This window comes from Nilaparvata lugens, chromosome 7, assembly GCF_014356525.2.
Source record: "Nilaparvata lugens isolate BPH chromosome 7, ASM1435652v1, whole genome shotgun sequence".
Classification (NCBI taxonomy): domain Eukaryota; kingdom Metazoa; phylum Arthropoda; class Insecta; order Hemiptera; family Delphacidae; genus Nilaparvata; species Nilaparvata lugens.
Window position 1 is genome coordinate 34,314,936 of NC_052510.1, and position 18,357 is coordinate 34,333,292.

The 18,357-nt window shown below is 37.7% G+C and overlaps 1 protein-coding gene across 1 annotated transcript in view; it reads right to left on the bottom strand.

Annotated features, from left to right (window-relative positions):
* Positions 1–18,357, bottom strand: part of LOC111051412 (E3 ubiquitin-protein ligase HERC2) — a 258,746-nt gene that overhangs the window by 188,539 nt on the left and 51,850 nt on the right. Inside the window, exons 29-30 of the mRNA XM_039431914.1 lie at positions 1,100–1,238; positions 339–507 (exon numbers count right to left, since the gene is read on the bottom strand). Coding sequence (XP_039287848.1) covers positions 339–507; positions 1,100–1,238 — 308 coding nt within the window. The remainder of the gene's footprint in view (positions 1–338; positions 508–1,099; positions 1,239–18,357) is intronic.

An 18,357-nucleotide genomic window follows, 5' to 3' on the forward strand; every position in this document is an offset into this window, starting at 1 on the left:
CTATTGAGAAATTAATTTTATTGGAAAGTTACTAAATTGGATTAATTTAAAAAAAATAGAAATTACGTTTTTGCCATTGAAAAATTGTAGTTGGAGGAGAGACAAGGGCAGTTATTGAGACTAATTGAATTTTCCAATGCAAGATAATGCCTCTCCACCCGATAAAAAGTTATACAGATATTACCGTAATTCTCATTTTATGTGATTTATGAATATTAGATGAATATTGTGACAGGTCCAATCTGCAACTGACAAATTTGAAAATAGAAATATCTTTAAAATACGCTAGAAATTACTTTTACTTTCCTAAAATGAGAGTAATTTCATTGCTTTCTTACTTGTGGATCAGCTTCTTCAGGGCTCGTCTCAACTTTATTTTTCAGTCTAATATCTCTGATAACTTTCTTAACAGTTCTTTTCCACAATGGAACGGTGTGCAAAATTTGAAGGTGCTTCAGTGCATTTACTTCATGACTAGTAGCCGGACGTACTTCATACAACAGATATCTGTAATTTAGGAACAAATACATTGATGAGTAACTTGCATACACATAATCAGAATATATAAAAATGTAATCCATAAAAAATAAAGAAATGGAGGATATTAATTTGCTTGTTAGAATAACATTAAAGTAGAACATTATCGGAATAATGTCTAGAATCTAATGCAGGCTATTGGTATCCAAAGTAGTGGGATACCTCTTATACAAACTATAAGCAAAGGTCTGTTACAAACTACTTTTCCATTTGGGATAAAAACAAATATAAATTTGGAATGAACGTTCCCAAGATTACAGTCAGAATTAGTGTATACAAGCCTAATATTCCGGCACAGAATATTGTTCGTAAGAAGTTGAGTATTTGTTGGGCTGATTTGATGCATTTGCCATGTTCAACAACTCTACATATCAGCTCTAAACTTCCAAGCTAAAGGTTCCCAAATATTCAACAGAAATTGGTAAAATTGATCAGGAACATGAAAAATGCTTGATAGATATGTACAGAAAACTCAATGGTATTAGAAAAAGTAAACTTTTGAGTAAATCTTGATAATATTTCTAACACTAAATAAGAAAGGTTGAAGAAAACGAAATGTTACCTGCATTTATCAAGAACTGGCGCACACACTTCTTTGTAAGATCTATTTTGTTCTTGCCTCATTTTTATCAGTTTCCATTTCGTTTGATGAATCACCTTTGCAATGTTGCTAAACTGTTTACTTCCTGGCGGAAGGCCTCCTAACATAACATAAGAAATATCATTCCAAGTTTTTTACAAAAAAAAGCCAGAATTGAAAATAGATATGAATGAATGAATGAATGAATGAATGAATGAATGAAGTTTTATTCTCAATAAGCACAATACAAGGAAATGTAAAATACATGCATATCAAAAACAAACAAACAAGATTATTATATACAAAATCTTAAAATATGAGATATTTTAATATTATAATGCAACTTATTACTTATTGAGAAAAATACAATCCAGCACGTAAGATGCAACTTACGGACCGCTGGAGGGAGTCTAACACACTATTTTACTAAAGCAATAGAATGGACTGAAAAAAAAAGAAAAAAGAGAGATAAAAAAAACATTTATGGGCTGTAATCAAAATAGGATATTATAGTATTTAATTATTAAAGAGATGATGCTAATTAGAGAAAGCAAAAGAAAATCATTAAAAATAGAGATTCAAATTGTGTGAAAAGATTAATTTATTGATTTATGTTGCAAAAAAAAAAAACGGTACGAAGAGCAGGGAAAATACAAAAAAAAAATAAAGAGGAGAAAAAATAAAAAGAAAAGCAAGATAACAGAATGCAAAGTTAACAGAATGGAAAGAAAAATAGACGGATTAAACAATAATTATGAACAAAAACTCTAGAGCTTCGGGAGTGAGTGACAAAAGCCAAATTTTAATTAATCTCTTAATCTTATTCCCACAATTACATGCAGCAATGGCATTCTTGACCTGAAGCGGCAAAGCATTATAAAATCTAGGTGCCAGGAAAATGAACGTTTTACGAAAAAGAGTGCAATTGGGTTTAGGACATCTGACTTGGGAAGCCGCAGTCCGCCTGGTCTGTCGAAGTGCGGTAACAGGCTGACAGTAATCAATTGTCACACCTCTATTTCCACTTATATTGAAGAACAATGACAAAACCTTGAATACATATAGAAACCTAACAGGCAAAATTCCAAGATGACAGAACAGTGGAAATGTATGATCATCAAACCTACTGCCCGTTATCAATCTTATAAAAGCTTTTTGAAGTTTAATAATTGGATCCTGGTTAGCGTAATAGGAGCTTCCCCAACATGTGATTCCATATTAAATTTTGGAATGTACAAATGAAAAATAAAGTTCCTTCATTACATTAAAATCGCACAAATATTTAATGCGATGGAAAATCATCAAATAGAACCTTAAAGACTTCTTTAGAGTTTCAATTTGTTGCCTCCAATTCAGATTTTCATCCAGTGAAAGACCCAAATATTTGATAGTCTTTGCTGGACTGATACTGGGACAGTCACAGCTAGAATAGGAACAAACCGGAGAGTGAAAGCGCAGTGGAGCAGGCAAGTCAGCACTTCCAGAGAGACTGAACATCATATAATTAGTTTTGGCTACATTAATTTTAAGTTTGTTACATGTAAACCATAGAGATATTTTGTTCAAGTCAGACTGCATTTTCTGATGTAAATCTTGAAGGTTATTACTTTTATATGAAAGAGCAGTGTCGTCCGCAAAAGCAGTTATCCGTCCATTCAATTCACCATTATACAAATCATTTACAAAAATTAAGAAGAGAATAGGACCAAGAACCGAACCTTGCGGCACACCACAAGTTATGGGTAATACTTCACTTGCAACGTTTCTGATCCTTACATACTGTTTCCTACCCTGTAGGAAGGACTTAAACCAATCTAGTGGAATTCCCCTTACACCAGCACTCTCCAGCTTGCGGAACAGCAGACTATGATTAACTGTATCGAATGCTTTACTAATATCCAGGAAGATTCCCGCTGTTTTGCCACTACAGCCACTGTTTAATCCTGAATAGACATATTCCAAAAGATGCTGTAAGGCAATTTCTGTACAAAGATTTTCCCTGAAACCGAACTGGCAGGCCGAAAAAAAGTTGCAGCTATTGAGGAATGAAAGTAATCTAGTTTTTATAATTTTTTCAAATAGTTTTGACATGACTGGTAATAATGAGATGGGTCTGTAGTTTTCTTTACTGAGTTTATTTCCTTTTTTGAAGATGGGAACAACAGTAGCCGACTTCAGTATTTCAGGAAAACAACCAGATACCAACGACAAGTTAAACAAATATAAAAGAACTGAAGAAATAGAAGAAAAGTTATCTTTAAGGATTCTAGCAGTCACAACATCGTCACCCGAACTTTTACGAGTAGAAAGAGAGTCAACAAATGTTTTGAGTTCAACAAGTGTAACAGGGCTGAAAAAAATAGATTTATGGCTAGTTTTAATTCTGAAGGACTCTGAAGATTGTGCCTGAATATGGGTGGGTAAAGCAGGAAAAGAATCAGAAAGATTCTTAGGCATTTCAATAAAGTATTTATTCATTACGTCAGAAACTAGGCGGTTGTCATCAATTAAAATACCATTCTCCTGCAACACAATATCCGTATCTTTATTATTGTCTTTTACTGGGAAAAGTGTTTTTATTGTTTTCCATTTTTCTCGGGGGTTATGTTTTTGAATGAATAACTGTGAAGAGTAAAATAGAAGTTTGGCCTCTTTCACCCATACTTTTATTTTATCTTTCATATTTACGAATTTTCTTTTGAGGATCAAATTGTTTGGATCATTTTTATGCATCTTATGCAATTTGTCTCTTACATAAATGGCATTGGACAAACCAGGAGTCATCCAGGGCTTTAACATTTTTATGTTCTGTTTGTATTTAATATTTTTTTGTGATTCTACAATACAGTTATTTAAGATTTGATAAAAAATATCAAATGCTTTGTTAGTTTCGGGTTCTTCAAAGACAGGTTCCCAATTTTCATATTTTAATAAGGTACTCAAACGCTTGTGGTCCAATTTTTTAAATTCAGACTGCTGAATCCTTCTCTTTTCAATAACTATAGGCAAAATACAAGCCACCGCCCGGTGATCCGTGATTAGGGTTTCAATGACAAAAAGATTTGAACGATATGATAAGTGGTCAATACAGGTTGAAGATGACCCCACTACCCTCGTCCCTATATCTATTAACTGCTGCATACCATTTCCATTGAGACAATTTAGATACGAATCACTATAAACATCCGAAACACTAACATTTAGGTTAACATCCCCTAGACAATATAAATCTGAGCTCCTGGTGGTAGCCAAGAATCTATCAAAACTGGCAATAAATGTATGCCGATCACCTAGGTGAAATCTGTACAAACCTAACACATTAAATAAATAATTCTTGTATTTACAAAAAAGTAACAGTGAGTCACAGTCAGCAATGCAACAATCCTTTTTAGTGGCAGTAATAGAAGAATGAACAAAGATCACAACATCGCCCGCCCTCGTCACAGAACCAGCAGCAGCAAAGCTTTCATATCCGACAATATTATATAAATTTAATTCATTCATATCCTGCAACCAGGCTTCACTTAAAATTATTATATGTGGCTTGGTTATTAAATTATTAATGTATGAAAGGAAGTTATCAAAATTAGTATTTAGGCTTCGGATGTTTTGATGGAAGAACAAAATACCAGAATCCGAATCAAAAAACTCATTCACTTCATCAATTGAGCTTAAAAGAGTCGTTTCAGAATTATTCATTCGCTAACTTTGAAGTTTAAATTAACTAGCATCAATCAACAATTGCACTCTTTTCCATAAATTTGATATAAATGGGGGAAAAATAAATGAATCTTTTGAACAAATGAAAATCAATTTGGCAAAAGCAGCTCCACCAGAACATAATATGAATAGAAGAAAACAGTTTAAACTAACATGATTGATAATAAAAAACGATAGACCGCTACAAAAATCTGTTATCAATTCGACTGGGATAGCCATCACAATCATAACGGAGCTTGATAAAGCTCTGAACTGAGTGATAAAATCTGTGTCACCAGTACTATGCTTTCCATTGCTGAAAATGTTATCATTACACAAAAATTGAGATAAACCAACTAGAGCACATCGCTTGACCCAATGTGCACAATTGGATTCATAACCTCTACGATATACTATTATCAAATAATATAAGTAATATAAAACGTTTGACCAACTAGAGAAATCAATTTTATATAGGAGAGAAAACAAACAATGAAAAATTAAACATTCCTTATTTCTACCCGAGTAGCGAAAGCGAAATTTTTGCAATAAACGAAAGTCATTGATATTTTCCTCTAGTATTGAAACATTAAGAAAAAACAATTTAAAGTCTATCGAGATCACTCAACGACGATATTTTCACAATCGGTTTACCCTGCTCCTTCCTCATTAGTATCTTCCCGTTCTGCACCCACAGATAAGCGTAGTCATATTTCTTCTTAGCCTCCCTGGCAGCTGCAAAAATTCTTCTCCGCGCCGGACTTAGACTCTCGTTGATGTAGACTACTGCCTGCTGCTGGAATCCAAGGTCCTGCGTCGATAAATTACGCTTAACCTTTCTCCTCGCCACCACCGAGAACTTGTCCTCTCTCCTGACAAATTTCACAATAATACCAGCAGGCCGATTGTCTCCCTTAGGTTTTCCCAGTCGATGGCAGACGTCAATTTTTTATCTTGTTATATTAACATCAAGAGCATTACACACTCTCTTTACAGTTTCATACACATCCTCGTTTTTCGTCTCTGGTACTCCATAGATTTCAAGTGTATTGGAGCGTGTGTACTGTTCAGCATCTTCGAGCCGTGTCTCCAAGTCACAAACTTTCCTCTTAAGGCTTGTATTCTCTTTTTTCAAGTCCTCAATTAATCTAAGGCACTCATTTATTTTCAAAGTTTGATTAGTAATTGTATTAGTCTGGTCGTCAATCTTACTGTTTGCAAACTCGAAAGAAGCATTAAATTCCCTCTCCATTCGCTTCCTATCCTCTCTGGCCTCCTCTAGCATAAATATCACTTGTGATATGCTGGCATTGCCATCCTCAGCAGAAGACACAGCACTCATACTCTGCCTCCTCAACTTGGAACAAGGTGGGCATCTCCAAATCTGACCCTCGTTGACAATACATTCCACGTCTGCCTTGGTCATGTTAACACATTGAGGATGACTTAGTTTTTTACAATCACTACATGCAAGTTTGCTTCTAGTCGCCGGAATTGCAGCCTGGCATATTGTGCATGCAGATTTATCAGCCATATCAAACAATAAATTTTATGAAAGAACACGGTTTAATAGATAACAAATTAAAATATTATATGCGCCGAGTAAGCGAATAACTATGGAAAATAAATTTGAAATGAAATATACGGAAATCAGGGTAAATATGACAATAGAAGGTAGTTGAAAGGAAAATTGCGTCAAGAGGGCTATCGTGACGTCTTTATACGGATATTTTTGAAAAATAAATTTAAAAAATATATATAATTTAAATTTACACTATTGACAGAGGTATTGTGGAATTTCTTCATATTAAGGTGAAATAAAAACGATATTGTCAGTTCCACATATTTTTTTGTCAATTACTATAGCTATCTAGTCTGGAGACTAATGAGCTAATTTTTTCTACCCTAACATACTACTTGAAAATGTTAACAGCGAATATCTCATTAGATATTCTTACTGATATTGATTGTTCAATTAATATGTACACTTATGACTGTACTATAGAAGCTAGATTCACTCAATCACTGCTCTGCTCTTTCACTGGACACTAATTGAACAAGCACTACACTAGCTCATGCGGTTTCCTCCTTTTGAGCCTTCGCACCAACCCTCCATTGTCTAGCAGCTGGATCGCCTCAAAGTTGTCGTGTTGGAGCCTCTCCGCATGCTTCTGGATCTCGGTGGACACCTGGTCGACGTGAAGCTCTCTATGAAGATCGCTGTTCCTGACATACCAAGAAGCATCCACAATGTTCCTCAGAACCTTGTTCTGGAACCGTTGTATGACATTGATGTTGCTGTCTTTGGTACACCCCCAAAGTTGTATACCATATATCCATACTGGCTTTAGTATCTTTTTGTACAGAAGTACTTTGTTTTGGATTTGTAGGTTGGAGTTTTTACTTAGTTTTTACTTAGCCAATACCGCAATAATGTCAAATGGGATTATTCTCAAAATTGATGTAATGTAATGATTATTGATAAATGAATAAACAGCTTCTTATATTTGATTCCAAGTTCCTCTCTCTTCTTCTTGACATGGGCCTTCCAGCGAAGCTTTGCGTCCAAGGTCATACCTAGATACTTGGCATCATTGGCATATGGTACAACTTGGTTGTTAATTGTTATTGGTATGGGCAGGTCCTTCTTATTGGTGAAGTTGATGTGAATCGACTTTGCTTCATTTAGTTTTATCCTCCACTTTCTAGTCCAATCTTGAATTTTGTTGATGGATCTCTGTAGTTTTTCTGTTGCAATATGAATATTACTGTCTACTGATAATATGGCTGTATCGTTTGAAAATGTTGCTGTAGTATTCTCATCAAGGCTGGGAATATCGCTGGTATAGAGTAGGTAGAGAAATGGTCCTAGAACACTTCCTTGAGGAACTCCTGCTTTTATTTCCTTCAAATCAGAATATGAATTTTCATGCCTCACTCTAAAGTATCTGTTAGTCAGATAGGAATTCAATAAATTGCTTTGGTAGCACTTTTTTCAGTTTGAAAAGAAGACCTTCATGCCACACTTTATCAAAAGCTTGCCCTATATCAAGGAAAGCTGCTGAAAAAACTTTTTTCTCTTCTAGGCTCTTCTCTATTACATTCACAATCCTATGCACTTGGTCTATTGTTGAGTGTTTCACTCTGAAGCCAAATTGGTGATTTGGAATGATGTGCTGTCTCTCAATTATTGGTGTTAGCCTACTCAGTAAAATCCTTTCAAACAACTTGGCAAGCACAGGTCACAATGATATTGGCCTATATGATGATACTTCATGTGGCTCTTTACCTGGCTTGAGTAGCATTATAACCTCTGCTACTTTCCATATTCCTGGTACAAATTTGAGTCTGAAAGAGGCATTCAAAATGTGTGTTAATTTTACTATTGCTTTTCTTGGTAGTTGCTTGAGGACTAAGCCAGTTATCATTTCGAATCCAGGGGTCTTTTTGTTATTTAGATTTCTTATTTCTCTTTTCACCTCTTCTACTGTGACACACATTATTTCTTTATTTGGCTGTAAGATGTTCTCCTCTGCTTCTAAAGTGTCTTCTTCAGTTGTGTTGTTTGGTTGAAAAACGTTCACAAGATGATCTGCAAAGGTCTGTGCCTTTTCATCACTACTCCTTGCCCATTGTCTGTTCTGCTTCCTGAGAGGAGGAGATTGATGAATGGGTTTTTTTATTTTTTTAGCTGCCTTCCAGAGTGAGTAGTCTGTACTGCGTTCTGCTTTCAAGTTTATCAAGTAATTATTGATTGATTCACTCCTAATACATTGAATCTCTCTCCTTAGAGTCCTTAGATATCAGTAACAAACTTCTCTAACTCCCGATCAATCTGTTCTTCGTTTCTTAATGGTGAGTTCAACTCTATCAGTTCTCTGTCTGATGTGAGTCAGCCTTTTCTAGGTTTCGATCTGGCGAATCATGTGTGTACACTCTGCTTGAGGATGGAAGGGATTGTCTCAATGTTTCTGGAGGTCAGCAATCATTGTCTGACTCGAGTCAGCCTTTTTTAGGATTCGACCTGGCGCCCCTAAGAGTGATCTAAGTTTTGATATGCATGTAAATGAGTCAAGCCCTAATTATTTAGAGTCTTCTAGAAATAATAATAAAAAATTCCGATTGAATTTATGCTCCATAAATGTGCAGTGTTTAAGAAACAAATTGAATGAACTTGAAATCTTATGTAAATCACAGAATGTTGACATATTGTGTATCATAGAGCATTGGCTGGTTGAACAAGAGTTACCATTCTACCAAAATATTGATAGGCTGGCACTTACTGGCAGTTTCTGTAGACAGTCACCTTGGGGCGGTGTAGCTGTATACTTTAACAATAGGAATAGTCAACTTACTGTGTGGAAGTTTCGGCGGAATTTGCAGGTTTTTATATTGTTGAGCTATCACTCATAGTGATATTGATGTATAGGTCTCCTAGAGGGGATGCAAACCTGTTTTTTGATAAGTTGGAACTTTGTATTTCTTATGCACTGTCTGTGGGTAATTATGTGTTGATTGGAACTGACCATAATTTCAATGCAATTTATTCACCAAGGGATGTCAGGGTGTTTCTGAATGTTTTGCAGGGGTTTGGGCTGACAAGTTTAATAAGTGAGGCAACAAGAGGATGCTCAGCTCTTGACTCAGTTGTAACAAACTTAGATCCGGATTGTTTCACTGTGAATGTTAGCAAGGATCAAATATCAGACCACAAACATATCCTTCTGAGAGCTCGGTTGGCTTGCTATAGACGGGGTAAAACACTCAAAACTATCCAGTATCGATCATTTAATGAGAATTGTCTTAAGATTTTTTGTGCTTCACTACAGGATCGAATTGAGCCCTGGTTTAATATGATTTCAACGTTGTCAGCAAGGGAGGGGTTTACATTTTTCTTTTGTAGTTTTAAGGAACTTTTTGATTCTTTGTTTCCTGTGAAGACTAAAAGGGTTTTCTCATCATCGGGGAGGGATGCTGGTCGACTGGGGGGTGGTCCAACCCGTCCAAGTTGCGATTGGTTCACTCCAGAACTTGAAGAACTGAGACAGCTTATTCTGTTGGTAAGTGACATGTGTAAAACAAACCCTAATCTGAACATTGTATTGAAGAATCTTAGACATGGGTATCGCAATAAAATTAGGGAAACAAAATTGGAAGCAAACGCAAAACTCATTATGGAGTCTAGTAATAAAATAAAAGCTGCCTGGACCCTTATAAACAAAATAAGACCATCATCAAAAGAGACCAACAACTCATTTGCCACAGCAGATGACTTCAACAATTATTTTCTTGAGTCAGTTGAGAAGATTGTGAATGATATACCAAATGACGGTGAACCTATTCAGTTTACTCACATGCCTGCCATAGTTTCTGAATTCACCTGGAGTCCTGTATGTGCTCAAGATGTAATTGAAGCGGTTTTAGGTTTCAGAAGTTCCAATTGTAAGGATATTTATGGCATGACCCCAAATTTGCTCAAGCAGATGATAGTTATTATTGCACCCATATTAGCATTGTGTATAAACAACTGTTTAGTTAGCGGTACTTTCCCTGAACAACTCAAAATCTCCAGAACAGTTCCAGTCTACAAGAAGGGTCCATATTGTGACACCTCAAGTTTCAGACCAATTTCTATAATTCCTGTTTTTGCTAAGATATTTGAGGCAATCATATTTGCACAACTGTATAAGTACCTTGAGGAGCATGACCTCCTGGCTCCTTCTCAGTTTGGTTTCAGGAAGGGAAAATCTACTGTCATGGCTGTGGAATCACTGTTAGAATCGATTATCAATTCTTTTGAGGAGCGGAAATCAACTTTTTCAATGCTATGTGATCTCTCACGAGCATTTGACTGTATTCCTCATACAGTTCTTTTAAAGAAATTGGAGCATTATGGCTTACAGGAATGCGCAATTCGGGTGTTTGAGTCTTACCTTTCTGAGAGAAAACAGATTGTACATTGGAATGATCAGTGCTCAATTCCTCTTCTGGTAAAACGGGGTGTGCCACAGGGCTCATTGTTAGGCCCATTACTCTTTCTTGTAGCAATAAATGATTTGCACTACTATCTAGCGGGAAATGTGCTGTTCTATGCGGATGACACTTCCTTGTTCTCTGCAAATAAGAGTGGTTTGGCCAGAGCATTCGAATCGTAGCGCCAAAATCCCAGACTACAGTTCTGCCAATAGCAGGTTTGTTTGCGCCAGCGCTGATCGTCCAGCTGTTTGCCTTGTCATCCTACTTTTTCAGTTAGTTCTAGTTCAGTCGTTCAGTCGTTCTTGTTTCGTCCATTTTGGCTTGTTTTGTCACCCCGTTGTCTTGTAGCAAGACCGAATTTGTATTTTGTAATGTAATTTCAATCGGAAATTTCTTGTAGATAATTGATTCTCTGATTCTACAGTCACCTTGTGTTGGATTAATGCTCCATCCGCGAAATGGCAAACTTTTGTTGGTAATCGCGTCGCAAAAATGCAGGATTCTTGTATACAGGAGTGGATGCATGTTGCCGGAATTGAAAATCCCGCTGACTGTTTGTCTAGAGGTTTATCACCAGTTGAGCTTGTGAACTTTCCGTTGTGGCTCTCAGGTCCATCATGGATAGCAGAGGACGAATGCGATTGGCCCGTCCGAACTCAAATGGAAGAGATCGTGGATCCACTGGAGGCGAAAAAAACCGTCAGTGTTGACAGTCACAAAATCTCCTGATTGTAACAGCAATGCAATATATTCATTGATTGGTCGTTGTTCGGATTATGGTCATCTTTTGAGAATTGTAATTCTTGTTCTCAAATTCTTACGAATCTTACCCCAATCAGAAGAATCAGACTTCGATGTTGCTGAGAGGTATCTATGTAAAGTGGTACAGAAGATACATTTTTCATCTGAATTTGTGCAATTAGAGAAGGAAGAAGATTGTTCTATGCGCCTACGTCGCCTGTCTCCATTCATTGATAAAGGTGTGATTCGCGTCGGCGGTCGTTTGTCTCATGCTGGACTGGAATTTGAGACTTGTCATCAGATGATCTTACCAAAATCCGACGCTTTCGTATCGATGTTGATTGATTATCATCACAAGAAGAATTGTCATGCTGGACCTTCGTTATTGTTGTCCTTGATCAGACAGAAATTCTGGATACTGTCTGCTCGCTCTATTATTCGTATTTGTGTATTTAAGTGTAATCGTTGTTTCCGTATTCGACCTAGTAACAAAATTATATCCACTCCCAACTCAATAGTTGTTGTGCTTGTTGCATTTTTTCTTTTGTGTTGTTTTTTGGTGTTGGTATTTTGTTCTTTTTGTCATGTCTGGATTTTTCCCTTCCTTGGTTTTTTCAGTTTTGTAACTTGGCTGAAAAATAGTTTTTCAGAGGCGGGGGTATGGTTTGGCCAGAGCATTCGAATCGTAGCGCCAAAATCCCAGACTACAGTTCTGCCAATAGCAGGTTTGTTTGCGCCAGCGCTGATCGTCCAGCTGTTTGCCTTGTCATCCTACTTTTTCAGTTAGTTCTAGTTCAGTCGTTCAGTCGTTCTTGTTTCGTCCATTTTGGCTTGTTTTGTCACCCCGTTGTCTTGTAGCAAGACCGAATTTGTATTTTGTAATGTAATTTCAATCGGAATTTCTTGTAGATAATTGTTTGAGTATAGTGTGTGTGAATTGAGTATAACAGCGTAAATAGTGTTAAATTGAATTAATTTGAATCGGATTTGAATTTATAAAGACTCCAGTTTGAGCTTTGTTCAAACCACAGTATATGACCTGCAAGTGGAACACAGAATCAACACGAAAAGGCAGCCCGGAAGCAAACCTTTCTTTTCCCAGATTTCTTCCCACCCATGAATCTGACCAAAACACCTAATAAAGGCTTCGAAGGGCAAGTAGACAAGATTGGATTAAATCAGGTGAGTTTTTGCTCTTTTTTATTGTTTATTAATGCAGAGTTTAACTGGAAAAATAACTTGGCTCAAATTGAAGATTAAATTTTGCCCCTTGTTTGTATTTGATTATTTAAATAGTAAATTACAGTCCACTAGTAGCTCTAGCCTGAGCTTTGTTCAGAACATTTCTGGGCCTCCGAACCGTGATGAATTTAAATTTGTAATTTGTTGATTAATTCACACACATTAGATTTAAGCAGTTTCGTCTTTGTCCAGTGTTGGCATGTTGAGAATGGTCTGATCCATGCTCAACTTAGTTTGTTGTAGCCTTGTTCTAAGAGCAAGGTTTCTTGTCAATTTGTATTTGTCTGAAATTAAATTTATTTCAGTTAAAATTGTAATTTTCCTGAAACTAGGCTCATTGTGCTCTTTTTCGGGAATTTGTTTGTCGAATTTTGTATTGTCCATTTTGTTATACATGTTAGTGAAGGTTAATCACAGCATGATTTGTTTGTTCAATTCAACAAGTTATCGTTTGTTTGTGAGTTGTTGGAAGAACATTATCTAATCATATAGTTTTGTCTTCAGCAGTAACTTATCTTGTGAATTGATAATCAAAGTTTAACTTTGATAACTTACTAGTCGTGATTCTTCCTTTCATCTAGTTTTGAACTCATTCTTGTTTTATTGTCTGTTGTTTGTATTATCGGGGCTGAATTGTTTTGTGTATGAGTTCAAGATGGAGGAAAAATTACAGAAACAAATCAGGGTGCATAGCGCTAAACTGGAACAATTGTATGCCCGATTGCAAAGAATTTATGAACTGTCTAAAAATGTCTCTGATCCAAAAGTTGCTGAGCAATTTTTAGTGTTGTATCCTCGGGTGTCTCAGACCATTTCGGATTATGAAAAGACAGAATTAGTGGTTAATGAGTTGGAACTTGAGTTGAATAAAGATTATGTTGTAGCATTCAACGACTCACATCTAGATCTGTTTCAGTATATTGAAGTAGCGGCTAACACTCTCAAACAGAGAGAGGCGACTGATGCTATTGCTCAATCTTCGGCAGCTTCAGCAGCTAGTGCACAGCCGGTCGTGTCCGAGTCGGTACTGCCCAAAATCGACCTTCCGAAATTTGATGGGAACCAGACTCAATGGTCGGTGTTTTATGAACTATTTAAGGCATTGGTACATGACAACAAGAGTTTGAACGATCAGCAGAAGGTCCAATATCTTGTAAGTAGACTTACTGGACAAGCAGCAAATATTTGTCGTCATTTGCCACCATTGGCTAATAATTATCAAATAATTTGGCAGGCATTATTGACCCGCTATAACGATCCACGGGCGCAAGTCGATGCCTATTTCAAACAAATTTTTGAATTTCGTCCAATAAAATCAGAATCAAAGGCAGGTTGTATTGCGATTTTGGATGGGTTTTGCAGTTCAATCAATGCAGTGAAGAGATTGCGACTCACTGATTTGTCAGACTCGATATTCCTCTATCATGGCTTGAGATTGCTGGATCCAAGCTCTCGTAGAAATTTTGAATCGGCCGTCCGTGACAAGGCTATGCCAACTTATGCCGATTATGTCAAATTCATTGAAAAGCAAATTAGGACTCTTCCTTCTGATGAGAAACAGACTGAATCGTTTAATATGAAGCACAAAAAGGATAATAAATCAAAGGTGTTTGTGGTTCAATCTAATGATTCATCTAACGATGCATCTAGTAAAAAGCCCAATTGTCTGAAGTGCTCAAAACGGGTCATCGGTTAGTAGATTGTGCAAGTTTCTTGAAAATGACTCCTTGGGATCGTTAGTTTGATTAAAGGAAAGTTTTGTTGTTTTCGTTGTCTTGATGTGGATCATTTGAGTAGAGATTGTCGTAGTAAAACTCAGTGTGCTCAATGTCGAGAATCTCATCATTCTTTATTGCACTTTTCCAGATCAAGTTCCAATGAAGGTGTTGCGTCCTCGTCGAACTCCAAGGCAGATGGCACATCACCTATTAATTTTTGTTCTACATCCAACGATGTAGAAAATTCGACCGTTGTGTTGTCGACCGTCACTGCACATATTCGAGATTGTAATGATCAGCTTTGTGATGTTCGTTTCTTGGTTGACACCAGGAGTCAGTGTCATTTTGTTACAGCCAAATTGTGTCGGCGTTTGAGACTACCATTCCAGCCCATGAAAACCGTTGTTCGTGGATTCGGTGGTGGTACTAGTGAAGTTCGAGGTCGTACTTGTGTGTCGATTCAGTCGAAGTTGGATCCTACCGTCAAGTTTTCGATGGATGGCACAGTGGTAGATAAAATCATCGACAAGTTGCCTTCTTGTGAAATCGACAGATCCAAACTTCATCATCTTGAAAATCTCACACTGGCTGACGACAAATTCTACCTTCCTAGTAGAATAGATGGCATCATTGGTGCGGAGTTAGTTCCTCACTTGCTACGTGGGAGTCCTAGTATAGGTGAATCGCACGAATTGATGACTGTTAATAGTGTCTTTGGTCACATTCTGATGGGGAGAGCGCCGATTCTCACTTCAACAACGAATGTGTCGAATTGTTTTACAGCCATCTGTAGTCCATTCGTTAGTAGTCCATCGTTGGATAGTTTTGTGGAACGTTTTTGGGAGTTAGAATCGTGCCCTGCACCAAGCTGTCAACTGAAACCGGAAGAGTTGGAGTGTGAGGTAAATTTTCGGAAGTCTGTACATCGTGTGAATTCTGGTCGTTTTGTTGTTGCCTTGTCATTTGCGGAGCCGCCCAGCAGCTTGGGAGATTCGTATGCTGTCGCCGAACGCAGACTGCTGACTTTGGAGAGACGACTAGAGCTTGACAGCAATACTCATATTTCATATCATGAAATATTGATCGATTACCTACGTCAGGGTCACATGTCGTTTGTAGCAGATCAGACAGACCGAGGTGGTTACTACATACTGCATCACGCCATCGTGAAAGCAAGCAGCACTACCACGCCCATCCGAATTGTATTTGATGCTGGTTCCAGAACATCATCGGGTTTGTCATTGAACCAGGTTCTTCATGCTGGTCCCAAATTGCAGACTGACATTTTTGTTTTGTTAGTTAATTTTCGTTTGTTCCCAATCGCACTAACTGCCGACATTAAACAAATGTATCGACAGATATTAGTGGAGGATTCCTGCCGTCGTTATCAGCGTGTATTGTGGAGATTTTCGCCGGAGGATCCGATCGAAATTTATCAGCTCAATTGTGTTGTTTTTGGTGTTTCAAGCTCTCCATATTTGGCGCTTCGCACCGTCCACCAGCTTGTAGAGGAGGATGGAAATCGTTTTCCAGCAGCCAAGGCGAGAATACCAAGAGACATGTTCATGGACGACTTAGTCACATCTGTCGCCACAGAGTCAGAGGCCGCGGAGCTGTATCGTCAGTCCAAGCAGCTGTTTGAGGGAGGAGGTTTCTCGCTCACAAAGTGGACTTCAAATTCACCATCAATGTTGGAGAAATTCTCGGAGGAGGAGAAATCGTTTTCGTACAAGGATTTCGAAGCAGACAACTCCTTGGCTATCTTGGGATTGAATTGGCAACCTAGTACTGATCTGTTTCAGTTTTCAGTCAAGAGTGGTGAGGTCGTCGCTACTAAGCGTTCTATTCTGTCGGTGATGGCTCGTATCTATGATCCACTTGGTCTCTTGTCACCGTTTACATTATTTCTCAAATGTCTTGTCCAGAAACTGTGGAAATTAGGAGTGGATTGGGACGAGAAGCCGCCTGAGTCTATATGCTCTCTTTGGGAGAATTGTCAAAAAGAGTTGCCTCTATTGTTGAAATTTGCTGTTCCACGTCACGTTGGTTTGTTTCAGGATTCTCACATCAGTTTGATTGGTTTTTGTGACGCATCATTGTCTGGTTATGGTGCAGTTATCTATGTGAAGTCGCAGGAGGAGAGCGAGGAGTCAAGATGAGCGAGGAGTATTATTGTGTTCAAAGTCCAAGGTAGCACCATCTAAAGTTGTTTCAATACCTCGTTTGGAGTTGTGTGCGGCACTCTTGTTGGCAGAACTCATGAATTCAGTAGTCACTATTATTAGTGAACGTTGTCATGTGTCTCGTATTGTCGAACTCTCTGATTCGACAGTCACCTTGTGTTGGATTAATGCTCCATCCGCGAAATGGCAAACTTTTGTTGGTAATCGCGTCGCAAAAATGCAGGATTCTTGTATACAGGAGTGGATGCATGTTGCCGGAATTGAAAATCCCGCTGACTGTTTGTCTAGAGGTTTATCACCAGTTGAGCTTGTGAACTTTCCGTTGTGGCTCTCAGGTCCATCATGGATAGCAGAGGACGAATGCGATTGGCCCGTCCGAACTCAAATGGAAGAGATCGTGGATCCACTGGAGGCGAAAAAAACCGTCAGTGTTGACAGTCACAAAATCTCCTGATTGTAACAGCAATGCAATATATTCATTGATTGGTCGTTGTTCGGATTATGGTCATCTTTTGAGAATTGTAATTCTTGTTCTCAAATTCTTACGAATCTTACCCCAATCAGAAGAATCAGACTTCGATGTTGCTGAGAGGTATCTATGTAAAGTGGTACAGAAGATACATTTTTCATCTGAATTTGTGCAATTAGAGAAGGAAGAAGATTGTTCTATGCGCCTACGTCGCCTGTCTCCATTCATTGATAAAGGTGTGATTCGCGTCGGCGGTCGTTTGTCTCATGCTGGACTGGAATTTGAGACTTGTCATCAGATGATCTTACCAAAATCCGACGCTTTCGTATCGATGTTGATTGATTATCATCACAAGAAGAATTGTCATGCTGGACCTTCGTTATTGTTGTCCTTGATCAGACAGAAATTCTGGATACTGTCTGCTCGCTCTATTATTCGTATTTGTGTATTTAAGTGTAATCGTTGTTTCCGTATTCGACCTAGTAACAAAATTATATCCACTCCCAACTCAATAGTTGTTGTGCTTGTTGCATTTTTTCTTTTGTGTTGTTTTTTGGTGTTGGTATTTTGTTCTTTTTGTCATGTCTGGATTTTTCCCTTCCTTGGTTTTTTCAGTTTTGTAACTTGGCTGAAAAATAGTTTTTCAGAGGCGGGGGTATGGTTTGGCCAGAGCATTCGAATCGTAGCGCCAAAATCCCAGACTACAGTTCTGCCAATAGCAGGTTTGTTTGCGCCAGCGCTGATCGTCCAGCTGTTTGCCTTGTCATCCTACTTTTTCAGTTAGTTCTAGTTCAGTCGTTCAGTCGTTCTTGTTTCGTCCATTTTGGCTTGTTTTGTCACCCCGTTGTCTTGTAGCAAGACCGAATTTGTATTTTGTAATGTAATTTCAATCGGAAATTTCTTGTAGATAATTGTTTGAGTATAGTGTGTGTGAATTGAGTATAACAGCGTAAATAGTGTTAAATTGAATTAATTTGAATCGGATTTGAATTTATAAAGACTCCAGTTTGAGCTTTGTTCAAACCATAGTATATGACCTGCAAGTGGAACACAGAATCAACACGAAAAGGCAGCCCGGAAGCAAACCTTTCTTTTCCCAGATTTCTTCCCACCCATGAATCTGACCAAAACACCTAATAAAGGCTTCGAAGGGCAAGTAGACAAGATTGGATTAAATCAGGTGAGTTTTTGCTCTTTTTTATTGTTCATTAA